Below are 26,889 nucleotides of genomic sequence, written 5' to 3'. Positions count from 1 at the left end.
GGAAAGTGGGAAAATACTAAAGAATTTGGTGTATGGTAATGAATTCTGCTATACGTGAGATAATTCACATGGAAGCAACTAGCACAATTCCTAGGCCATAGTAGACACTCCATACATGTCAGTGTCCTGGTTCCACACCCCATCCCCACTCCATTTACGTTTGTCTCCCTTATTAGTCTGTATGTAAGCTCTTATAGGGCACAGATTATACACTACTCCATTGCCTTCACAGTGACTACTCAGGTCCTGATATACTGTAAACATTCAGTAAACATTTGTTGATTTCATTTGATTTTTATGCAAGACAGCTTTGTTTTGATTGCTTACAATATATCATGTCAAAGCAAACACTCAGAATGTATAGACTTGCTTTTTTAGACAATCAAAAAAATGCTTTCCTCACTATAATCTTGTTTGATTCTGGAGTGGTCTTGAAAAAGTCTGAATTCTAATAAAAGGTCATTTTATTTTTGATGGGTAAGAAATAAGTAAAATCCAGACACAAAAAGAATAAATAAATATAATAAATATGTATATGTTTATAAATATGTATAAATCTGAAAGTTCTCAGTAAACACCAATGCGCAATACTTAAAAATAAATCTGAAAGCTGAATACAGAGCCTGACTCAATATAAACACAAACTAATCAAAGCCAAGGATTTAGAATTTGAAATAGCTCCTGTTCTTGAATCTCAATTTCTATCTCACATACAACTATAAGGCTTTTTGGAAATTAATTCTTTCCTAATCTCTATACAAAAGATTATTCTTCTTATCCAATACACATTATCTGTATATAGATCTAATATAATAATTACATAGAATATATAATCATATGATATAATAAATATATACATAAATTCTAATATATATTACTACATAGAGACACAGAGTGCAAATGTGGCAAACATATTTAAATTAAAGATTTAAAAACTCATCCTAACAAACTCCATTGCCATAGACATATACAATCAATCCAAGAAAGTCATGACTGCGTAGCTTTTATTAACCTTAACTGAAAAGGAGAGAGCCATGGTCCATGCATAGCTGCTATACATGGCCAGTATACCTCTGCAGATTCCTGGACATTGATGGAAGCAGATGCAACCCCGGAAAGAACTCAGGAAATGTAAGCCATCCAATGTAAAATGTGATCGGAGAAGCCACCTATCATAGTGCCTCAAATTCCACCAGTGGGGCATTCTTTTGAGTTAAGGAGACTTCTCCAGGAGACTTCTGTTACAATGCACATATTCAGGAAAGCTGATAACACATTAACCTGCTGATACCTATAAACACATTGTCATGCTTACTTTTTTTAGTAGCTCCCTATCACCTAATAGAGAACCATGGTTTGGCCCTTTGGCCCTAGCTACCTTCTCAACCTTCTCAACCGCATTAATTGCCATTCTCCTCTTCCCAGCAGACCCCTACCCCCAACCCCATGACTGGTGCCTTCTCAGTGCTTCAGGTTTGTTTGTTTCTTTCTTTTTTTCTTTCTTTCTTTCTTTTCCAGATTCCATTTATTTACTCAAGACAGAGAGCGAGCACAAGCAGGGAGGAGGATCAGAAGAGGGAGAAGCAGACTCCTGGCTGAGCAGGGAGCCCAGTTCAGGACTCAATCCCAGGACCTGAGATCATGACCTGAGCTGAAGGCAGACACTTAACCGACTGAGCCACCCAGGCGCCCATCAGGTTTCAAATTACATGAGATCTCTTATAAAAGCCTTCCCTCACCACTCTAACCTGAATAGAGTCTTAATCTACCAGAGCTTCCTTCAGAGCACTACTAACAATATGTTATTCTTTTATCTTTTTTCATTTACTTGTTTATCTGTTTCTCCTTAAGAGCTTAAGGTCAAGGACCTTGAATACATTATCCCCCATTATAATCCTAGCCCCTACACAGTATCAAGCACATAGTAAAGGCTTGCTAAATATGTAAGAGTGAATAAATGATAAAATAATATAAATTTCTAGAAGTTGATTTGTCTATAAATACCAAAAGACCTTAAAATGTCGACACAAATTGATCAAATAATTCTTTTTTTAGAGGGGGGAGAGGCAAAGGGAGAGAGAAGAAAAAGAGAGAGCATCTTAAGAAAACTTCACACCTCAGAGCCCAACCCTTAGATAATGACCTGAAATCAAGAGTCAGACACTTAAACAACTAAGCCACCCAGGCACCCCAATCAAGTAATTCTTCTACTAATTTACCTCAAGGAAATAATTGGAAATATTCAGATTTATCACAGAATTTTCATCACAGACTTGCCTATCAAAGGGAAAAACTGAATCTGAATGTCCAGAAATAAGAAAAACATTAAATCGGTGACATTTTATAAGATACTTAATACCATGATAAAATGCTCATGATATAATGCTAAATGGAAAAAGTAGGATAAAAGAGTTTATAAAGTATGATCCCTATTTTGCAAAAAGGAAAAGAGGATATATGCATAGAAAAAAATTGTTATATGTGTCAATGTACCAAAGTACTGATGGTGCTTATCTACAGGTGACCGATATGTGATTTTTATTATTAATGATATTCCATATTTTTATGTATTGCTTTTATGAATGGATAAAAGCAATACATTTTTAAATCTAAATAAACACCTAATGCGTGAAAAGCATTCTTCTAATTACTGAAGGATTCAACACTTTCGAACGGATGATCAACACTTTCCCATTTTCCAGCAGTTTGTAATTTCTGACATAAGTAAACTTTTCTTCTAACCCAGATGGGAGCTGGTAATAGAGCCATTAGCAAGTCGGGAAGAGAATGAATAAAGACATAAAAATGATGAGATGGAGTGAGGCAACTGGGGCACTACAAAGGAAAAGAAGGGAAACAAGTAGGGAGATGAGAGGATTCCAAAGATAAACTTCAACTGCTTTCATCCTTTCAGCAAATACTGAGTGTCTGCTGAGCCAGGTATTTTGCTAGGCTAGAGAGGAATAAAACACAGTTGCAGCCTGCCCTAAAATTACAGAGGGGCAGGCAGGTTAAGAAAATCAATTACATTAGAGCTCAATTACATGATTTTGAACAAGATGTTCTGGGGGTACAGACGAGGGGCACCTAACTCGTGCTGGAATTCGAGTGGTCAGAAAGCACTCATAAGAGAACATAAACTCACGCGAACTCCCAAAGGACAAAATACAGAATTACTGGCAAGTGAGACAAAACATAAAAATGTATAAAAGCGTAAAATCACATGGCTATCAGGATGCTTTAAGCTGTTTGTAGCCCTAACTAGGACCCCGGGTATCTGCCAGAAGTTAAATGTCATTGCCATAGGCTCTGTGTAAAATGCAGTTGCCGTAATGGCAAGTTTGCAAGCTTCCCTGACAAGCCTTTCCTATGCAAGTCCTGATATAATTAATATTTATGGATAGACCAGTATGTCTCAGATATCTTTACCTGTTATTTTTTTACTACTCTCAAAGATTTCTAAAAAGCTCTTTCTCAGCACAAATAGCATACCAGGGTACATGACTGCAGGTGGCAGCTGATTTGGAGCAGCCAGACCCAGCAGCAGATCTGAAGGGCACAGAAAAGACTCCTTCATTTGTATCGCCAGCTCTTTCTCTGGAAGGAAGAGGGAAATCAGGCTGATTTAATATATTGGGTACATGATACAATCAATAAATATATCACTTATTTTTATGTCTCAATTGTCCTTTTGAAGGATATTTAAATTCAGTGAGGTGGTTTGGGGATGGATGGGTGATATAAGTGAAGGGAATTATGGGTTCACTTGTGATGAGCATTAAGTAATGTACAGAACTGCTGAATCATTACATTGTATACCTAAAATGAATATGACACTGTATGTTAATTGTACTTGAATAAATAAATAATAAATTTAGTTTGGTGGGATTATGTGAGCAAAGCCATACATAGTGATGACTTAGTTTCTCACCCCTTTGCCTCAAGCAATATCCTAGAGCTACCCTTTCGTCAGAGCCTGGAAGTAAAGAATTAGAGGATCTGCAGCCTCTGCTGGCCAAAATCATAAGATCCCATGTAGACCATAACAATACGTGAAATGACTGCCATAGACATCAACTGAATGAATATTTAGTAAATTTAAAAAATAACAGAATATTTATAGTTTACCAAAATATCCTCTAGGCTACTTGAAAGAAAAAAAAAATTGCTTTCCTTTTACACCTTAATCTAAAGCTTAAATCATACGTGCACTTCTAAGTCTTATTTTCAGTAATTCAGAGTTTGGGGGAACAACCCATAACGCCAGTATGCCAGTGTAATAGCTAAAGAAGCATTCTTACAAAGTAATATGTTAAAATAAATTCAGTTAGCTTCCAAAAGGGAAATCTGCTATATTTTTAACTATCCATACTTATTCTTACATGACTTGGGGCACCTGGGTGGCTCAGCTGGTTAGGCAACTGCCTTCGGCTCAGGTTGTGATCCCAGGGTCCTGGGATCAAACCCCACTTCAGGCTCCCTGCTAAGCGGGGAATCTGCTTCTCTCTTTCCCTCTGCCCCTCCTACTTGCATGTGTGCGCTCTCTCCCTTTTTCTCTCTCTCAAATAAATAAATAAAACTTAAAAAAAAATAAGGAATTGGCTCATGATATAGAGGCTGGCAAATCCAAAATCTGCAGGGCTGATGTCCCAGTTCGAATCTAAAAGCCATTAGTCAGAACTCTCTCTTACTTGAGGTAGGGTCAGCCTTGTGTTCTAGTCATGTCTTCAACTGATTGGATGAGACCCACCCACATGATGGAGAGCAATCTGCTTTACTCAATCTACTGATTCAACTGTTAAATCAGTTATATCTCCTCCAAAACACCTCACAGAAACACCCAGAATTTTTGACCAAATATCTGGGCACCCCATGGCCTAATCGAGTTGACACATAAAATTAACGATCACAGTTATAGTCTAAACCAAGAATATTTCACATGTTGGACTAGATTTATGTCTTTTTAGATTATTTGTCCTTTTCTCTGTTTTATGTTTGTGTGCTTATAAATTTTGCATTTGCTCAGCAGGATTTTACCTCCATGCCTTTGCTCATGCTGCTTCATGCACCTAGAATGCTTTTCCTATAATTGCCACATTTCTAAATCTTAAATATTTTCAGGCCCTGCTCAACTACCACATCTTTCAGAAAGATTTCTCTGGTTCCTCCTGTCTGACTACCCCCCAGAGGCACATCAAACTAGGAGTAACTCTTCCTTCCCAATACCCATAGTGCCTGACTCTGCTTCTCTAATGGCATGTCCCCATATCTACCTTGCTTTACAGATTTTTATGAATAGGTTTTTTACACTATAGATCTCTTGAGAAAAGAATTCACATCCAAGTCAGTCTTGAATATCCTGAGGATCTTACGTCTGGTAGATCTTCAACATATATTTGTAAAACTAATAGATTTTATATCTTTTCCATACAACTAAGGAGTCAGTAATTTCTTGCAAAACAAATAATTCAAAGATATTTTCTAATGAAATAAGGGTGTAAGAAATTGTCTCTTGATAAATCCACGTATTGAATAGTTTGAGATAACCATGCCTTTAACTGTTTAGATTTTCAGCACTTTATAACAACTATGTTCTACATATTTAACTTGAATTTTAAGTATTAATTGTCAAATTCACTTAATGTAGAGGGAAATTGTTTTGGTTATAATAGTATTTTTCCTTTATTGCCATTTTCCCCACCTGTGAAGCCTGAAGCAACTAACCCTCTTATCATTCATCATTAGATACGTTTACTTATTACACTTACTTCTTTGATTAAGGTACACATTGAACAAAACTATAATTTAACTGGTCAACCACAGAATATGTTGTTCCTCATGCTCTAAACAAGCCACATCACCTTTCTGTTATATTATTTCTATAGGATCCCATGGAATTGACAGATCTCCAACAACCAACAGTATCTGTTAATACCTTCCTTGAATCCTTATTCACTACAATTAATACATTTTACCTCTGGCATGTAACTAATCTCTCAGAGTTGTCAAAATTTTCAAAGCTTTTCTTGTTTCTCCCTCTAGTGGTCATTAACATTCATTGAAATGGAAACCCAGACAAGGGTGATCTCAGATGTGGGTGAAAGGTGGAAATGAACATTCAATTTTGTTGTAAACAAATGTGAAATGTATTCAAATCCATGTCTCATAATCTGAAAAGAGGTTTCTTTGAGACGTAATTTCTTTAGATCCACAGATGCTCTATATATTCTTTGAATAATATATATTTCTATTTCATAGTAATCATTTTTAGACATTCTGTATAATTAATTTCCTGTTCACAAAAATGTGATTTTCAACCAAATTATCTAATATATTTGAGTAATAAGCACATCACTAGATAATTTTAATTTTTTATCCTTAATAGGATAATCCTTCTCCCTCTTCTCTTGCTCAATTTGCACTAGTATCTTCCCCGTTTCAAATTCTAATTTCTTGTTTATAAAATGTTATGAAAAATTTGTTTAATTAGAAGTAAATTTTAAAATTCATGATACTTTTGTGAAATAATGAGATGGTAGAATGTGAGTGAGATAAAAACAGAATATATGTGTGTATTATAAATTCTGATTTCAGAGGTAGAACTTCCGAATAGAAGTACTTCTGAATAGAAAAACTTAATTTTTAAAATTTAATTTATTGGGAGTAATAAATAGTGAATCATCTTAAAAGGAACACTGTCAAACATAATGATACAAAAATTGGCCTGCTTTGCCAAGATTCACAGAACAGTACTCTTAAGAATTAGAAAGACCATTTTATCAAAGATAGAGTGACCACACAATTTGTCATTCAAATCAGGACCCTTTTGAGACTGAAAAGGACACTATTAATAACATGAGACAAAAGACATAAACTGGAATCATCCCAGGCAAACTAGAATTAGGTCACTCTAATGATCTTCAATTTATTAAAAACATAAATTATTTGATTTATTAAAAACATAAAGCAAACTGTAATAGTCCTTTTACTAAGAAGGTTATGATGAGCTGTGCAGCTTTACTTGCTGAAGACTAAAGTTTTCTCTTCTAGGACCACTCACGGACCAAAGATCCTAGGTGTATTCCAATCTTTTCATTGGGTAGCCAACTCCTAGAAGTTTTCCCAAAATTTCCTAGTTTTTTTTTTTTTTTTTTAGGATTTTATTTATTCATTCGACAGAGAGAGAGACAGCCAGAGAGAGAAGGAACACAAGCAGGGGGAGTGGGAGAGGAAGAAGCAGGCTCCTAGCGGAGGAGCCTGATGTGGGGCTCGATCCCAGAACACCGGGATCACGCCCTGAGCTGAAAGAAGATGCTTAATGACTGAGCCACCCCGGCGCCCCGAGAACATTCCTAGTTTTAAAACGCAGATGACTGGATTAAGAAGATGTGGTCCATATATACAATGGAATATTACTCAGCCATCAGAAAGAACGATTACCCAACATTTGCAGCAACATGGATGGGACTGGAGGAGATTATGCTAAGTGAAATAAGTCAAGCAGAGAAAGACAATTATCATATGATTTCACTCATTTATGGAACATAAGAAATAAGAAGATCAGTAGGAGAAGGAAGGGAAGAATGAAGGGGGGGTAAACAGAAGGGGGAATGAACCATGGGAGACTATGGACTCTGGGAAACAAACTGAGGGCTTCAGAGGGGAGGGGGGTGGGGGATTGGGATAGGCCGGTGTTGGGTATTAAGGAGGGCACATACTGCATGGTGCACTGGGTGTTATATGCAAGTAATGACTCATGGAACATTGCATCAAAAACTGGGGATGTACTGTATGGTGACTAATATAACAAAATAAATATTATTTAAAAAATAATAATAAAATAAAATAAAATGGAAAGTCCCTCACCTTAGAAGCCCCTTCGGCCTAGGCAAGCCAGGCAGGTTGTTCACCCTAATTCCTTACAGCTTCCTTTTAGCAAGGTGGTATCTCCTCCTTGGCCCTTGAATTAATGTGAGGAAGGGCACTCAACAAAATCCTATCTTTTGCCAGGACTGACCCAGTTCTTCCCAGACCTCTGATTTAGCTCCAGCCTGCCTCCAGCTGCCCCAAAGTTCAGCCTTCATTTCAAGGATACCACTAACTTTGGGATGCCTGGGTGGCTCAGTCGGTTAAGCGGCAGCCTTTGGCTCAGGTCATTAACCTGAGGTCCTGGGATTGAGCCCTGCATCGGGTTCCCTGCTCAGCGGGGAGTCTGCTTTTCCCTCTCCTTTTGCTGCTCTCTCTCTCTCTCTCTCTCGCAAATGAATAAATAAAATCTTTTTAAAAAAGAGTTTCACAGACTTCATTTTTCACGTAAGACTCATCCTTTACTAAGCTCTAGCATACAAGGGGGCGCCTGGGTGGCTCAGTCATTAAGCGATTGCCTTTCGACTCAGGGCATGAGTTCTGGGATCGAGCCCCACATCAGGCTCCCTGCTCCGCTAGGAAGCCTGCTTCTTCCTCTCCCACTCCCCCTGCTTGTGTTCCCTCTCTCGCTGGCTGTCTCTCTCTGTGTCAAATAAATAAATAAAATCTTTAAAAAAAAAAAAAAAACTAAGCTCTGGCATGCAGGAAAGAAATGAAAAAAGATTTGTTTTATCCTCAAGAAGGTATAAACATTAGGCAATTTCTTTAAGTACATTAAGTCACAAGTCAAGCTAAGAAAAAATATTTCACAATATTGACTATGAGAAGCTCCTGAACCCTTGTCTAGCAAATTTTGAGAACAAATTTCTAAGATGTCAAGAGCACATTTTTGAAAAAGGCCACAGTGTTTTCCATAGAAAATAAAATAAGAGCCCAGTAAGAACAATTTTGTCTATTATAGATGCTGGTGTATATAATAATCAGCTCCGTCTGTTACAAAGGTTCATTTCTTCTCCAGTAAACAAACTACTTATCATCTCCACTTGATGAATGACAGGCACCTCAAACGCAACATGAGCAGAACCAAACACATCATCTTCCCCACCAGCCACTCTTCTATTTCCCCACTGCTCTTTATCTAAATAAAGTGCATCACCATCTAGCCAGATGCAAAAGCCAGAAATGTAGTGTCATCTTTGGCTCCTCCCTCCCTCTGACCCTCAGATGCCGTCAATCTCCCATCAAAATGCTTCTCAGACCTGTAGCCCTGGCTCTATCTTCACAGCACACACCTTGGTCGGGCCACTGTTGTTCTTCTCAAAATTGAGTTAAAATACAGCTGTATGACGTAGTGAAGAGAAGGGCCATATGCACCCCAATGTTCATAGCAGCAATGTCCACAATAGCTAAATCGTGGAAGGAGCCGAGATGCCCTTCAACAGATGACTGGATTAAGAAGTTGTGGTCCATATATACAATGGAATATTACTCAGCTATCAGAAAGAACGAATTCTCAACATTTGCTACAACATGGACGGCACTGGAGGAGATAATGCTAAGTGAAATAAGTCAAGCAGAGAAAGACAACTATCATATGATTTCTCTCATCTATGGAACATAAGAACTAGGGTGATCGGTAGGGGAAGAAAGGGATAAAGAAAGGGGGGGTAATCAGAAGGGGGAATGAAACATGAGAGACTATGGACTATGAGAAACAAACTGAGGGCTTCAGAGGGGAGGGGGGTGGGGGAATGGGATAGACCGGTGATGGGTAGTAAGGAGGGCACGTATTGCATAGTGCACTGGGTGTTATACACAACTAATGAATCATCGAGCCTTACATCGGAAACCAGGGATGTACTGTATGGTGACTAACATATTATAATAAAAAATAATTTAAAAAAAATACAGCTGTATGGTAAGTCCTAGTCCAATCTGAGGGGATTCCTATAGGAAGAGGAAACTTCTACACACAAAGAGACCTGTGGGGCATAGACACACGGAGAAATACCATATGAAGAGTCAGCAAAAAGGCCACCATCTACAGACTAAAGAGAGGCCTCAGAGAAACTGATTCTGCCAACACCTTGATTTTGGACTTCCAGTGTCTAGGACTGTGAGAAAATAAATGTCTGTTGTTCGAGCCACCCAGTCTGTGGTATTTTGCTATGGTAGCCCTAGCAAATTAATACTTATGGTATCTTTCCTCTTCTTATCACCCTTAAAATAAAACGCAGTGTAAAATGCATGGCCTATAAAGCCCTGTATGATTTGGCCCTGTGCACATCTCCTGCCTCATCCCTCTCCCTAGCTCTCTGCCCTCTAGTCTTACTGAACTTTTCTCAGGTCTCATACACACCTGGGACTTCTCACAGGTGTCTCCTTTGCTGGAAGGGCCAGTCTCCCCTTCCCATTACCCACCTAAATCCAAGTCTCAGTTCAAATGTCACTTCCTCAGGGAAATCTCCTTGAATCTGGTCTAGGGCAATTTCCCCTAAACACAGTTGTCATTATTTGTCTCATATCTCCTGTTTTTCCCTCTAATTCAGAAGGTCCACAAGAACTGAACTACTCCCATCTTGTTTACTTCTCTATCTACAGTGTCAGCACAGTCCTTGACAAATAGGGGGGCTTCCATAAATATTAGTTGACCATTTGACAGGTTCTCTCTTTCAGTATTTACAACCACCTCTGTTGAGGAATCGAGATATCAATTGGCTTAGTTGGAGAAGCCACTGGGACAGCACCATCAGATGCCAAATACGCAGGCCTTCTTTCCAGCAGGCTCTATTTTCACCAGCACTCATAGCTCAGAGTATCCTTCTCAAGAGACATAGTAAAAAGGAGAAACGGCTGACAATAGACCTCAAAGTTCCTCTCTTAGGCCCAGCCCCATACGACTTAGGAAACATCACGGAGCCCAGGCCCCAGGATGTGTCTCTACCCCAGACCATCTGAGAGCACTTCTATAAAATGGTACTCAGAGGACGACGAGGAATGAGGCTAACAAACGCTACGTACGGTTTTTTGAATTGCAGCCAAGATCATTTACAAAAATAATTCTTGGAATGTTAAAGAGGGTATTTTAAAACTAGAAATGTAGTAGGAGGAACACACATTTTCAAACAGAAATCTGGAGCGTTCTTCATGTTCTGATAATCTTGCTGAAGTGGGAAGGTCATTAACTGAGTTTTGTTCCATAAGGAACGGAACAAACACTTCCAGGGTGCTGGAAATAAAGGACTTCATAGAAATGAAAATTAATTTTCTGCTCTGAGGAACGATCTCTGAGTAAGTCTCTGGGGGTCTGCTGGCCTTCCAAGTCTTGAACTAGTTATAGTACATATTTTCTTTCTCTGAAGAGCATCAATATTCTATTATCTACCATCAGACATACAAACATCTTCTATGCAGCTCCCTCAGCTACCTTAATTCTGGTGCCTACGTGATGTCTGAGACACATGAATCCTGGTTCTGACGTAGGAAGCAATTCTGTGGGGAGGTCTTGCTTTAAGGTGGCTGGAGACAACCTGCACGATGGTGGCTAGGTAGCAAAGGTCAACCACCAGGCTGATTGGATGAAATCTGAATTTCAATAACATTTATATTCTGTAGTTGTTTTTAAGTTATTATATGATAGTTATATTCACATATTTTATTACATTTAATCCTCAAAGTAATTTGAAATGGAGTATTACATGATGATATAGATATATATTTATTAGCATACTAGTTTATTTTTTTTTTTAAGATTTTATTTATTTATTTGACAGAAAGAGACAGCCAGCGAGAGAGGGAACACAAGCAGGGGGAGTGGGAGAGGAAGAAGCAGGCTCCTAGCGGAGAAGCCTGATGTGGGACTTGATCCCAGAACACCGAGATCACACCCTGAGTCGAAGGCAGACGCTTAATGACTGCGCCACCCAGGCGCCCCAGAATACTACTTTATTGATATGGCAAATATTTATAACATAATATTAAATGGGAAAAATTACCAGACTGGATGCACAATATGGATGGTCTCATTTTTATAGAAATATACATACATACTTAGGTCTATACATCACAGCAACTAATCTAATGAGTTATACACTTTTTAAAAAGCTCTTTAAGGGGCGCCTGGGTGGCCCAGTCGTTAAGCATCTGCCTTCCTCTCAGGGCATGATCCTGGCGTTATGGGACCGAGCCCCGCATCAGGCTCCTCCACTAGGAGCCTGCTTCTTCCTCTCCCACTCCCCCTGCTTGTGTTCCCTCTCTCACTGCCTGTCTCTCTCTCTGTCAAATAAATAAATAAAACCTTTAAAAAGATAAAAATAAAAAATAAAAAGCTCTTTAAGATAAATAGGGGACATCTGAAACTTAGAGAATCTAAGTAATAGAACTGAGGCCATATCTTACAAAAAGTAAAGCCAGGATTTGATCCAGGTGTACCTGAAGCCAAAGATCCAAAGCTTTTTTTACACGTTGTTAGCTTTTTTTAGCTTACTTCCCTGGCCACACTTCACATGGTGGCCCAGGCTTCTCAGGGGAATGCTTCATTTATAAAATAAGAAATCTATTCCACACTTCCTAAAGAGCTCATGAAAATGAGATTTTTGATAACTAGTAAACTTATCATCTCCAAATTAGGTATAGCCATAATGACTCCTTACATGGATAAAGCCACTCTGGACCTGAGTTGCCTTCATTTTTATAGTGTCCTTAGGAATAAACTGGGAGAAAACATAAATGAATCACATTTGACCGTGGTTTGTCATAAAGTATTTTAAAGGATGAAATCATATACACGTAAACATATTAAAAAATATTTCATCCTATTCATCTCAGTATCTCTGGCCCTCTGATAATTAGGTCATAATCTCAGTCAAGGACCATTTTGTATTGTCCTAAGTTATTTCACTGACCTGGCTACAAATATTTCTCATTCCTATCATGAAGATGGAGAAAGAAAAGGAACATGATTCATAAGACAATGAGCTCTGAATTCCAGCTTTGTATTACCTGCTGATAATTGTGGTTTTGAAATAAGGAAAGGAAGAGAGGGCCTGAGAGACATGAAAGGACGGTGAACTGTAAAAAGGCTGATTCTGATGTCAAAAACTTAAAGAGGACTTCCTGTCCAACTGGCAAACCATAAGAAATATTTATGTAGGGGCGCCTGGGTGGTTCAGATGGTTAAGCGTCCCCTTCAGCTCAGGTCATGATCCCAGGGTCCTGGGATCGAGCCCCGCATTGGGCTCCCTGCTCAGTGGAGAGTCTGCTTCTCCTTCTCCTTCTGCCCCTCCCCCTAATCATCCCCCCACCCCCGACAAATTCTTAGAAAAAAAAAAAAAAACTTATCTTCAGAAAGCTACCCTTACTAATTATTTAAAGGTCAAAAAGATTTGTTAAGAAAGTTGTCACTCTAGCTGTATAGTTCTCATTCGTAGAAACCTAAACTAAGTTTAAAAATTATATCTTTCACTTGATTTGGAAGTATCAAAATAATATATGTGGAGAAAAGTCAGAAACCTTATTAATATTGCCTGTTTTATTTTAGTTTTAACATTCAATACTTCAATGCAAACTATTTTCCCTCTACTAGGTAGTGGCTATTTACAGCACACTATAAAAGAATGCATTTCTTAAACAAGCCATACCCTAGACCTGTACTGTCCAACGTGGCAACTATTGAGTGCCAGAAGAATGGCTAGTTCAAATTAGAATGTGCATTAAATGTAAAATACACATCACATTTTGAAGACTTAGCACAAAACAAGAATATAAACTACTTCATTAAATAAATTTTGTATTGAAAAGGGGGGGGCACCTAGGAGGCTCAGTCCCTTAAGTGTCTAACTCTTCAGCTCAGGTCATGATGCCAGGGTCATGAGATCGAGCCCCATGTCAGGCTCCTCGCTGGGCATAGATAAAGCCTATTTAAGATTCTCTCTCTTCCTCTGCCCTTGCCCCACCCCCTAAAAAATAATAATAATAATAATTTTTGTACTGATTATATGTTGAAATGATAATACTTGAATATGCTGGGTTAAATGAAATATATTGTTAAAATGAACTCTACATATTTCTTTTTACTTTTTTAATGTGGCTTCTTAAGAATTTTTAATGAAGCTTGCATAATACTTCTGTTTGGCAGCACAGCCTTAGACTTTTACCTTTAAATAATTAGTATCCTGAGTCAGGAGTAAGAGTACCAGACTTTATTCCTGTGTTTTTGGGATATCTTAGGCTTACAATTTACTTTAGAGCATTGAAAATGTAAAACCTTTACCGGTATGGTTAACAAAATGGAGAGCATGAAATTAATGTGCACAAAAGTAGTACACACAAGGCTGGGTGGCTCAGTCAGTTAAGCATCCAACTCTCAGTTTTGGCTCAGGTTATGATCTCAGGGTCATGATATTGAGTTCCCTGTCAGGATCCACATGCAGCACAGAGTATGTTCAAGAGCCTCCCTCCCTCTCCTTCTGCCCTTCCCCCCACCCTAGTGCATGCACATACTCTGGTGCTCTAAAAAAAAAAAAAAAAAAAAAAATAGTAGTATGTACATATGTCTTAAATCCTTTGACTTCTGTCTCCATCACCACTAGCCAAGTTCTACCTTTGTCTCTTCCCTGGACTAGTAAAATAGCTTTTTTTAAAAAAATATTTTATTTATTTATTTGAGAGAGAGAGAGCATAAGCAGGAGTAGGGGCAGAAGGAGAGGGAGAAGCAGGCTCCTCACTGAACAGGGACCCTGACTTGGGGCTTCATCCCAGGACCCTGAGATCATGACCTGAACCAAAATCTGTAGACACTCTGCCCTTCCCCATCTCTCTCCCCCTCCTTTTACCCAGGTTTCCTGGGATTGTTTTGTGAATAAACTACTTGCCCTAGAATCCTGTTTCAGAACCCAAACTAAGTGACTTGGTCTTCTTACTTTAACTCTCACCTCTCACCAATCCATTCTCCACCTCAAAAGTCAGATTATCTTTTTAAACTGTGACCATATCACTTCTTACATAAAATATCTCAATTTCCCACCACTCTTAGGAGAAAAACCATCCAGTACCTTAGTTTCAAGTTTCTTGATGTCAATTCCATTGACTGCTTTACTACCTGAGTTTTGCCACATAGAGACCTTACCATCATACAGAACTACTACACCTTGAAAACTGAAATTTCCAACATCTCACACTCTGGCCATAATCTTCTATCCTCATACAAACACTACTACTCCGCCAGCACCAGACCTCAAGTTTCTCGATTTTTTCTACCGACCTATCAAACTGACCGTGGCTTTGCACACTCCCTGTTCTACCTAAACCCCCAGCAACATCACTTCTGCTCTCTAGTCGGCACTGTTAATTCTGCTGGCTTCTTCCCCTGGTAGTATCAGCTTGGAAACCACCAGCCCTGAATATTTTGACGAACTGCTTCAGCTTCTGTACCCAGGCTGGAAGTAAATGTAACAGCAGTAAATTACTGCCCAGAATTTAAAATTTGCACAGTGAGGTAATTTCCCCCTTCCCAGGATGGTAGATCCACAAATGAGTGGTCCCCAACCTCAAACAGACCCTTAACCCCACTCATTATTTTTTATATGTCTCATTACTTTCATAGGAAATTCTAAACCTTCATCACTTTCCAACATCCTTCCTCTGTTCTCTTTCAGCAGATTACCCTGGGGCTGAATTTGCAGGGTAACAAATCTACCGGAGGTCTTAACTCTTTCACTCCTGTAGAAAACCTCTCTCTCCGCCTGTGCTCCAAATCCCAAACTTTTCTCCCCCAAGACTGAACCTGAATCCAAGTCCTTTAAAAATCAAGATCTGGGCCAACTTCCCAACCTCACTTTCAGCTTCTTCTTCTGATACATCCTACCTGCAGTTCCAGGAATGCAGTCCAGACATGGAGAGGATCTGGAGCCTGGCAAGGTGAATGGTATCCAACAAGGCTGGGAGCAGAACCCAGAAGTCTCCTGAATAAAGCTCAATTCTTTTTTTCCAGGATTGCTGTTATAACAAGGACCTGCCAAGGAAGAGAATCAAGCCATAAGCCGTAGAATAAAGTTAAAAAGTCATGAGCCAAAGATTCCAATTAATGGAGAGACCCAATTAGGAGAGCAAGAGCAGATAAGAAATAGAAAGGGGCCAATACAGAAACAACAAATATGAAGCAAGACATAAGTTAGGTCCAGGGTAATGCTCTTCCTCTTTTTTTTTTTTTTGAATGGTAATTTTTTAAGTTTTTGTTTTAATTCCAGTTAGTTAACATACAGTGTCGTATTAACTTCAGATGTACAATATAGTGATTCAACAATTCCATACATCACCCAGTGCTCATCACAAGTGCCCTCCTTAATCCCCATCACCTATTTCACCCAATCTCCCACCCACCTCCCTCTGGTAACCATCGGTTTGTTCTCTATAGCTAAGAGTCTGTTTCTGGTTTGTCTCTCCCTCTCTCTTTTTTCCCTTTGCTCATTTACTTCTTAAATTCCACATATGAGTGAAAGTATATGATAATTATCTTTCTCTGACTGACTTATTTTGCTTAGCTTTATACTCTCTAGCTCCATCCACATAATTGCAAATGGCAAGGTTTCATTCCTTTTCATGGCTCGATAATATTCCATTCTATTCCATTCCATTCCATACATATATATACCACATCTTATTCCATTCAATAATTGATGGACACTTGGCCTGCTTCCATTATCTTGGCTGTTGTAAATAATGCTGCTATAACCATAGGGGTGCATGAATCTCTTTGAATTAGTGTTTTTGTATTCTTTAGAATGGTAATTTTTAATACTTTTTGATAGTTGAATATTTAAAACCCGGAATTAATTTTTTTTTTAAAAATCAAACCATTGAAAGCACCATCACCATCACTGAAAATCCATTAGGTACAAAAAAGAAAACGCAGTATGCATTTCTCTAACAGAGAGGTAAACCATTCCAGGAGTAATCCATTTAAGTAACTTTTCTTAAACAAATAGTGCTGTTTATATAAAATGAGAATAAAATAGGATAGTGTTACCTTATGTAATGACATATGTGTGCCTATTTAAATAATAAAAGAATTCACATTTTTCTACAGAGTCCAATATCCTTAAGTCTATAATAAAACAGTATTCTGAAGAAATGGTCTTTTAATGATAAACTGGTGGTCTAAATGGCTGCAATTACAAAGAAAAGTTATCCACTAGAAAGGACATTAGAGAACATAAAGGATAAAATGAAAAATATTCCTTTTAAAAAATTTTTTTTATTAATGAAGTGTTGTTGACATACAATGTTATATTAGTTTCAGTTGTACAACAATTCAACAGTTCTTTACATTTCTCGAGCATTGAGATGCTTGCTATGATAAGTGTTGTCACCATCTGCCACCATACATTATTACAATAACATTGACTATATTCCCTCTGCTGCACTTTTCATCTCTGTATTTATTTTATAACTAGAAGTTTGTGCCTCTTCCTCCCTGTCACTTATTTCACTCACCCCCCATCCTGCTTTTCCTATTAATCACTGCACAATTGGCCCCTTCACATCATTCCATTCCCATTAAATATCATCTACTGAAAGGTTCCCCAACTGCCCTATCTAGAATAGCCAATTAGTTATTCATCACATCTCCATGTTTTATACTCTGCATAATACTGTAGTATTAGTTAATGCTTCTTTATTAACTGGATTATTGTCCATTTCTCCCCACTAGAATGTAAGGTCCATGGGAACAAAGCTCTTCTCGTTTATTCTCTATCCCCAATGGCAAGAACAGTCCTCCAAATGCATGAAGTATTTGATAAATACTAGATAAATGAATTAAATCTCAGGGATACTCTGCATTTTTTTTTAAAGACCTCCAAGTGATTCTGACATCAGCCAGAAAGGAAACCACTGGGCTAATACCTGCCTTGTTATTCTCACTCTACTGGGACACTGAGGGTGGTGAGAAGTGATCTTGAAAAATGCAAAACCAGGTCAAACAAACGAAGCATTGCTTTCTTTTGCTAGGCCTTTAACCATACTGATTCCAAGACCTAGTATATGCTCTCCTCAACATTCCTAAGCTAGTCAGTTCAGGAACCATCTTTTTTAATAACTATAAACACTAAAGACAATTATTTTGAATTATTTACTTTGTTTCCCCAATCTCAAACATTCTGATGTGCATTAGATACACAATAAGTGTTTCTTGAATTACACTGCTCAGAGATTTGCTCCAGCCCACTGGGCTTGCTATAACTTACATGTTAATATTAGCTACCATTTCTTTAACACTTACCACGTGCCAGGAACTGTGCTAAGCCCTGATCTATACTATCTCATTTATTCTCAAAAGAATACTTCAAAAGAGGTGTTTTCTTTCTTTCTTTCTTTTTTTACACTTACAAATGAGAAAACAGACTTGGAGAGGTTATACATATGTAAGTAGCAAAGCTGAGATTTATATCTAGGTTTTTTTTTCTATCCTATACTGTTTTGTGGAATCAGTGTAGTGCATCACTATTTTTAGTGTATTATTTCTGCCCCAAGTCATTTATTTACTAATAATGGAACCCAGGAGAAGCTCTCAAATATCTCTGTGAGTCTTAGTCTCTTTACCTATAGAATCAGGAATTAGACAAAATTAATTTCTTGGGGGGCACCTGGGTGGCACAGCGGTTAAGCGTCTGCCTTCGGCTCAGGGCGTGATCCCGGCGTTATGGGATCGAGTCCCACATCAGGCTCCTCCGCATGAGCCTGCTTCTTCCTCTCCCACTCCCCCTGCTTGTGTCCCCTCTCTCGCTGGCTGTCTCTCTCACTGTCAAATAAATTAAAAAAAAAAATAAAATAAAATAAAAATTAATTCCTTGGCCTCTTTCAACTCTAAAAACTATATGCAGGTATGAGTTCCTAGACTTTCGAGCATTTGATTTTGCAACATCATTTGCTTCTGCTTTTCTATATATTTCATACTGTGATTATATCAAAACAACATAAAACAGTTTCCATTTCCATGACTTCTTTTCTTGAAATCACAAGACTTTATCTGAAATATGAAAAGTGAAATGAAGTCACATCACCAAAGCCACAGAAGAGAAGATACTTCCTCAAACACAGTCTGCATATTTCTCAACAGAGTTAATCTGCTTTAACTACCTATTCGAAAAAAATGCTCACTAATTAGAGTATTTCTGAGAACAGTTATGAAAGAGTTAAATTTTAGCCTATCTAATGATGGTACTAGCCCTTGTACATTTGGGGATGTTAAACACTAGTCCATAGTACATTTGTTATTTATGAATTTTACTAATTGTAACATTTGAAAATACAAAGTAAAAGAGGAGGAAAACCTAGTCCACACACTCCCCCTTTTTTATTAATAAAACAGCATAAGGCAGTGGAAGGAGCCCTTGCTCTTCTGTTGGTGAAAACTACTGTTGGGGCGCCTGGGTGGCTCAGTTGGTTAAATGTCTGCCTTGGGGTCAGGTCATGATCCCAGGGTCCTGGGATCCAGCCCTCGGTCCAGCTCCTGCTCAGCGGGGAGCCTGCTTCTCCCTCTCCTTCTGCTGCTCCCCCTACTTGTGCTCTCTCATGCTCTCTCTCTCTCTCAAATAAATTAAAAAAAAAAAAAAAAGCCAACTGTGAATCACTTAACTCTGCATCTCAGTTTGCTAACCTTCAAAATTAGCAGGTTTGAACCAAACGATACCTCAGGTTGTTTCCAGATATGTGAATTAACCCGAAGGGCACGAAAACTGGGCAAGAAATCACTTAAAACGCAGCAGCAAGTTAAAAAACTTATCCTGAAGCAAAGAGGATCAGTTCTTAGGGTGAAGGTCACAGTCCCAAATGAATTAAGAACTAAAATTTAAACCTATTTCTAATAAGGCTACAGTAGCAACAAAAGCTTTAAAATTCTAACACAAACTAGATAACTGATTCCTGAACTTCAACACTGAAACCACACTATTTTTCTCTACTGGCAGTGCAGAGATCAAGAGGAAGCTGAGCAGGAAAGAAATCAGGATACTGAGATCAGCACAGAAGCTAATCCTAAAAAATGTCAGAGATGGATTGGAGAGAGGAAAATAGGAAATAAACATATTACCTATGTTGTAAGACTTCCTTCTCAGTAGAAGGAAATTAATCCCAACTCTGTGTTCTTTCCAACCATTCTCAACAATTGTACAGATGCAAAGGACAGATAATAGTCTTCATCTTTCCCAACTAAATAATACTAATCTTTGCCCTGTCTTCACACATTTCATTTTAATGTGAAACTTGGTGTTTGTTTTTCTTGCTGACCATTTTCACTCCAGCAGGATTAGGTAGCTCGTCTCCAGACTCACTTTTTTCCATGCTTGATATTTACCACTTCGCTATGTCCCCCGCACCATGCTCCATATGCTAATGAACATGCCCCACTCAAGGCAGAGTGGGTGTCTGGTGGGACAACCACATATGAGAAGGTCATTTTTTATCAGTGTTTTAACACCTGCAACAAGTTTATCAACCTTACATAGAATGACTGTTTATGGAATTTTTTAAATCTCTTCTTAAAATGGAGAAATGATTTGAAGAAGTACTCCTTTCTCTACTTCCACCTCTTTAGCATACATTTCCCAGAAAAAGGAACTGGGAAAGAGCAAGAAGACCTCACGGAATATTTAATAGTAGGTTCGAAGTTGGGGAATAGGCTCACCAAGAAGAAAGGCAGAAGAAATGAAGTCAAAGTGTCACTGATTTTTGTCTCCGTCCGTGGAGAGAAAACTGCTGGTTGAGAGTCCCTCTGGCCCGCCTAAGACCACCTGACATGCAGATATAACTCCAAGGTAAGATTCCCTGGGCCAACAGGTTTTATCCTGGGGCTACGACCTGAACAAACCCTCTAGGTTTACTCCAGATCAGCTTTCCAACCCCAGAAACTCCACGGGAGGCACCTCCTTAGGATTCACTGAATCATATGAATCACTTGGTGATTAAAACTGAATCACCTGCTGCAAGGAAATCTGGGGAAATGGGGGTATAATTTTCTAGTCCCTGTGGTGGGCAGTGAGGGGGAGACTGTAAGTGGCTGTGCTATTTGCCAGAGAACAGTGCCTCCCACGGCAACTAACTCAACAGGAAACCAGAGGCAGGGCCTAGAGATCCTGCAACCACCAACATGTATCCAAAATCTCCAGATTTGAGCATTATAAAGGAAAAGTATCATTTTGCGGGAAGGCCAGTGCTTTATTTTTTTAATTAAATGCTGTTGCATTAAATAGGATAGGTCATTGCTAATGATGAACACTGTTTGAGAGAACATTTGGCAAATTTGTTTAATTCTTGGGAAAGTTTTTAGAGATTTAGTAGAAAAGTTAGAAAAGAACATACCGCTTACTGTCACTTCTGTACTACTACATTACAATGAAGTACCTAAATTAACACAGATCAGCTTCCTGAGTTCTCATGCCCCCCCCTCCCCACAGTAGCACAGTGGCCCCAAGCAGAGGGAGGTCCACCTGGAAGACTGTGTGCCAAAGGGATCAATACAGCAAGGCCTCAAAATAACTCTAAATCTAAGAACTTCTGCCCCAATAGATGAACATTTAGATTTTTTTCAGAAATCACTGCTGGTCCTCTGGATTTCAGTATAAAAATGTGGCGGAGGAAATGAATGTGGCCTGCAGTATTAAAAGGGCAAAATGAAGTACTTGCTAGCTTTAATATAACAGGTTGAGCAAAATATTAGGTAAAAAGTTATTGAGTGCTGAATGTGTGCCATGAAGGGAGCTAAGTGTCTTATATACATTATGTCATTTCATCCTCATAAAAACTCATTGGGGTTTAGAAAGTGAAAGAGGCTCAGAGTTAAGCATCCACAAAGCTGGTAAGTGGTAGAGAGAGAATGGAAACCCAATTCTGTGGGATGCCAGAGCCCAGGTTCTGCCCCACTAATTTATACTCAAACACTTTAAGACCACGTTAAAAGATCTTTAAGAGTGAAGAAATTTCCTGGTTATGTGCAATAAATCAAAGCTCCTAGGAAACTTTATATGCTATTCAGAACCACTACGTGTGTTGATTTTGCTGACTACATTACTTTCAGATGCCCTTCTAGAACTCAGCCACACAATTGTTTAAAAAAAAAAAGTCCCTATAATTCAGGTATCCAGTGTTTTATATGCACATACACAAAAAGACCATGCGTGCACGTGTGCGTGCGCACACACACACACATCGCAGACATACAAATACCACATAAACACATACAAACACCCATAAACACTACATAAACACACATAAACACAAATAAATGCACATAGACTGCAGACACCACACACCATACACACAGAGATCACACACTCCTGCACCACAGAGACACAGATACACAGATCACAGATACAGACACACACACCTCCATGCACACCCCACAGATTCAAACACACACCACAGAGACACACACAAGACTAGATACCCACACACGTGCAGACAAATAGACCACACATATACAGACAGACCAAAGACACACCACATAGACACAAAGACAGACACACATACACAGATAGATACACAAAGGCCATCCACACACAGTATCAGAAATTCTCCATGCAATTTTGTTTCTCCTTTTCTACTCATGCCTCAGTATTTCTTCCATTTCCACCATATTCATCTTCTCATTCACATCTCACCTCCTGAGGCTGGTCTGTGCTCTCCATCCCACTGCATCCCAAATCAGGAACACGACCTCTTTTCCTTCGATTCCCCAAGGCAACCACCAATACAAGACAGTTGTGATTAATGAGAAGGGACATTACACCATGTCAAAGCATAACAAATGGATTAAAATTGAATATAAGACAACTCCTCATTTTAAATCCTCTGTGTCATTTCTGCTTCTCAAAATATCTCATTGACCTTTTCTCCTCTTCAGGCCTCCTAACCTCCTGCGGTGTTTTTCCTGTGCCCCCCTCTTTTAAGTCCATCCTCACTCTTCCCTCTTCTCACGGTCCCAGGGCCTTCACAAAGCCTCTTTCTCAGATTCCCACTCTTCCAGTCACCATTGCCTACCCACTGCATGTCCTTAGACTTCACTTTTTATTCAAAGCAGACTACTAAGGTATTTTCCTGAAGAGGGCCATTTTTCTACTTTGGAGAAAAATTTTACAACTCCCTTAGAAGACAGAATTAACTTAAAGCAATTGTGATTTTAATACCAATTATTTTATTTCTTCTCTCCATATATTCTTAAAATGTTTTTGCTTAGTAAAAAAAAAAAATCATTAGCAACTTCCACTAAAGCAATTTATCCAATTTATCAAAAACCAATTTGGTGATATGACTGTTATATATAATAGCTATTTTCCAAAACATTCTCAGGTTCATATTTTCAATACTATAGGAATCATTATCCAAGAAATGGGATAGTTTGGATCATCAAATACTCTGATTCATGGAGCATTATCAAAACACTACATATGAATTACCAATTTTCAAAGAAGTAACATAAAACACTGGTAGGGTTGCCCACCTGCCACAATGGAGGCACAGTGGGAAGTGTTGATAAATAAGAAATGTAAGCCCTATAAGCCTTACTTTCTCTTCTATTTAAATATTTGTCCTTATGAGGAAAAAAAGAAATGACTTTTTTATAAAGCTCCTGGCATATAAAAAGTATTAGATAAATATCAACTCCTTGACCTCTCTCCCTCTTTTCCTTCCCCAAGTAAAAGTAAGTAAGAACTACCGCTATCTTCAACAGTGCATGTTCCTCTTTGATGATTTTGAAGGCACTTTACAACCTTTTTTGGAGGGAGGGAGCAGAGAGAGAGAGAGAATCTTAAGCAGGCTCCACGCCCAGAGTAGAGCCTGATGCAGGGCTCGATCTCACAACCCTGAGATCATGACCTGAGCCAAAATCAAGAGTCAGATCCTTAACTGACTGAGCCGCCCAGGACCCAGCATGTCACCCTCTTACGGTGCCTTAGCCTAGGACTCCCAAATGAATATCGGTTCTTATCACATGCTGACTGTTAAAATGCTAGCTAACAGCATTTACTACATACAATAATTAGCTCATGGGAGAAATCGAATTGTAGCTCTGAATGATTACTGATTTGCAGTAGTTGTCAGTTTTGTTACTCAATTTCATTTGCAACATTTACCCTAACCAAGTCTTAGGTAAAACTGATCCTACATTGCCTTATTCAAGAAGTTATGACCATCAAGGAGGGTCAGACTTATGGTTCACTTCTAAATAGAAGATTTTTAGGGGCACCTGGGTGGCTCAGTCATTAAGCGTCTGCCTTCGGCTCAGGGCATGATCCCAGGGTCCTGGGATCGAGCCCCGCATCAGGCCCCTCCGCTGGGAGCCTGCTTCTTCCTCTCCCACCCCTCCTGTTTGTGTTCCCTCTCTCACTGGCTGTCTCTCTCTGTGTCAAATAAATAAATAAAATCTTTAAAATAAATAAGTAAATTAAATAAAATAAATAAATGGAAGATTTTTAGCTACCTAAATTAATTACTTCAAGTCAAAATATCCCAAACTATTTCTCTTTCACATTAATTTCATCTGTAGTATTTCTATTTTGGATGCTCAAATTAATCTGATCTTAATTCGTCATATAAAATAAAGATATAAAGCTTAGGGAAATATCTGATTTGTATTATTGTGGAAATATTATGTTTGCCATTTTATAATTTTTTTTTTAAAGATTTTATTTTATTTATTTAACAGAGATAGAGACAGCCAGCGAGAGAGGGAACACAAGCAGGGGGAGTGCGAGAGGGAGAAGCAGGCTCATAGCAGAGGAGCCTGATGTGGGGCTCGATTCCACAACGCCGGGATCACGCCCTGAGCCGAAGGCAGGCGCTTAACCGCTGTGCCACCCAGGCGCCCCATTCATTTTATAATTTTTTTTAAAAGTAGGCTCCACACCCAAAGTGGGCCTTAAACTCAAGACCCTGAAATCAAGAATCTCATATTCTACCAACTGAGCCAGTCAGGTGCCCCTACGTTTGCCTTTTTAAAAATAGTGTCATTTTGACCATTACTATGCAAAAAGTACTGTTTACATTTCCATATTTTACCTTTTTTTTTTTTTTTTGCTTCTTTTTTGTGGTTATTTTCTGTTTCTCTCTCTACAGGTAATTATGGATCTGGTCAACTTTACTGATTTGCTCAATGTCTCTACTTTAGCAAGAAACAGCACTCATTTTCCAGTTCCTGCCTCAAACGTGATCATTGCTTTCCTGCTGTGCATGGCAGTTATAATTGGTACCATCACCAATGGTCTCTACCTGTGGGTGCTAAAATTCAAGATGAAAAAGACTGTCAATACACTCTTATTTTTTCATCTCATTCTCTCCTATTTTATTTCAACATTGATTCTACCATTTATAGCCACTACCTACCTTCAGGACAATCACTGGAGCTTTGGAACTGCCATGTGCAAGGTCATCAATGCCACCTTGTCAGCAGGGATGTTCGCCTCTATTTTCTTCCTCTCGGCCATCAGCGTTGACCGTTACCTTCTCACTCTTCACCCAGTGTGGTCACAGCTGCACCGAACCCCACGCTGGGCTACCGGCATCATCCTGGGAATCTGGCTCTCTGCCACTGCCCTCGGCATGCCCTATTTGGTTTTCAGGGAGACACAGGATGACCATAAAGGAAGAGTGACCTGTCAAAATAACTATGCTGCCTCTGCTAAGTGGGAAAACAAAAAGATGCAAACATTAGGGAAAGGGATTCATGTAGCCTGTTTCATCAGCCGCTTCTTGCTGGGCTTCCTTCTGCCTTTCTTTATCATCACCATTTGTTACAAAAAAGTAGCCAACGAGATGAAAGAGAGAGGCCTGTTTAAATCCAGTAAGCCCTTCAAAGTCATGGTGACCGCCATTCTCTCTTTCTTTGTGTGCTGGATGCCCTACCATGTACACCAGGGCTTGCTTCTCACTAAGCACCAATCAGTACTTTTACAGGTGACTCATATACTTACAGTGATAACCGTTTCTTTCAATGCTCTCTTTTCTCCTACACTCTACCTGTTTACTGGGGAGAACTTCAAAAATGTTTTCAAGAAGTCCATTCTTGCTCTGTTTGAGTCAACATTCAATGAGGACTCTTTGGCTGAAAGGACACAAAACCTAAATTCAGAAGCCTACATTTGAATTTTGGATCCCAGAGGAATCAATGGACTCTTAATCAATTATGCCACTGGAGATGTACCCTCTGCTTTTATAGAATATAATCCCTATATTAGAGAGACATCTAGGCTAAACCATGGCTAGATGTATGAATATTAACAGGGCTGTAAGAAAGCAAGCAATGGGTGATGTTCAAATGTAATTATTTTTATTCTGTTTTTATTGTGGTAAAATACATATAACATAAAATTTGCCATTTTCGCCATTTTAAAATGTACATTTCAGTGGCAATAACTACATTCACAGTGTTTTGCCACCATCCCCACTATCTATTTCCAAAAATTTTTATTATCCCAAAGATAAACTCTGCACCGATTAACTAATAACTCATTTCCCCCTCCCCACAACTCCTCATAAATTCCAATCTACTCTCTGTCTCTGTGAATTTGCTGTTCTACATAGTCCACGTAAGTGGATTCATACAACATTTCTATTTTGTGCCTGGCGTATTTCACTTAGCATGATGTTTTCAAGGTTCATCCATATTGTATCAGAACTTTATTCTTCATGGTTAAGTAATATTCCATTGTATGTTTATTCCATTGTGTGTTTTGTTTATCCATTCTTCTGTTAAGGGACATTGGGGTCGTTTCTACCTTTGGCTATTGTGAATAATGCTACTGTGAACACTGATACATGAGTATGTGTTTGAGTCCTTATTTTCAATTATTTTGAATTACTGGGTCACATGGCAATTTTATGTTTACCTTTTTGAGGAACCACCCACACTTTTCCACAGCAGCTGTACGATGTTACATTCAGCAATATGCAAAATTTTCACTTTCTCCACACCCTTACCCACACATACTATTTTCCCTTTTTTTTTCCAATTATAGCCATCCCAGTTGGTTC

General features: G+C 38.7%; 2 protein-coding genes across 2 annotated transcripts in view; one reads left to right on the top strand and one right to left on the bottom strand.

The window, feature by feature from the left end:
* The window catches only part of NUBPL (NUBP iron-sulfur cluster assembly factor, mitochondrial), a 357,232-nt gene that overhangs the window by 318,602 nt on the left and 11,741 nt on the right, over positions 1-26,889 (bottom strand). The window contains exons 2-3 of the mRNA XM_057306471.1: positions 25,243-25,463; positions 15,731-15,877 (exon numbers count right to left, since the gene is read on the bottom strand). The gene's annotated coding sequence lies outside the window, so the exon portion shown is untranslated. The remainder of the gene's footprint in view (positions 1-15,730; positions 15,878-25,242; positions 25,464-26,889) is intronic.
* Positions 20,525-26,672, top strand: GPR33 (G protein-coupled receptor 33). Its single transcript, XM_026513564.4, has 2 exons — positions 20,525-20,678; positions 24,976-26,672. The coding sequence occupies exon 2, from the start codon at positions 24,982-24,984 to the stop codon at positions 25,999-26,001; it is 1,020 nt and encodes a 339-aa protein (XP_026369349.1). The 5' UTR covers positions 20,525-20,678; positions 24,976-24,981; the 3' UTR covers positions 26,002-26,672.

The sequence above is a fragment of the Ursus arctos genome, unplaced genomic scaffold (assembly GCF_023065955.2).
Source record: "Ursus arctos isolate Adak ecotype North America unplaced genomic scaffold, UrsArc2.0 scaffold_37, whole genome shotgun sequence".
Lineage (NCBI taxonomy): Eukaryota > Metazoa > Chordata > Mammalia > Carnivora > Ursidae > Ursus > Ursus arctos.
Note: the sequence above shows the minus strand (reverse complement) of the source record. Positions and strands in the feature narration are given on the sequence as shown.

Bases quoted from the DNA above. Each gene is read 5' to 3' on its own strand.
- GPR33 (XM_026513564.4), top strand. From the start codon at position 24,982: ATGGATCTGGTCAACTTTACTGATTTGCTCAATGTCTCTACTTTAGCA.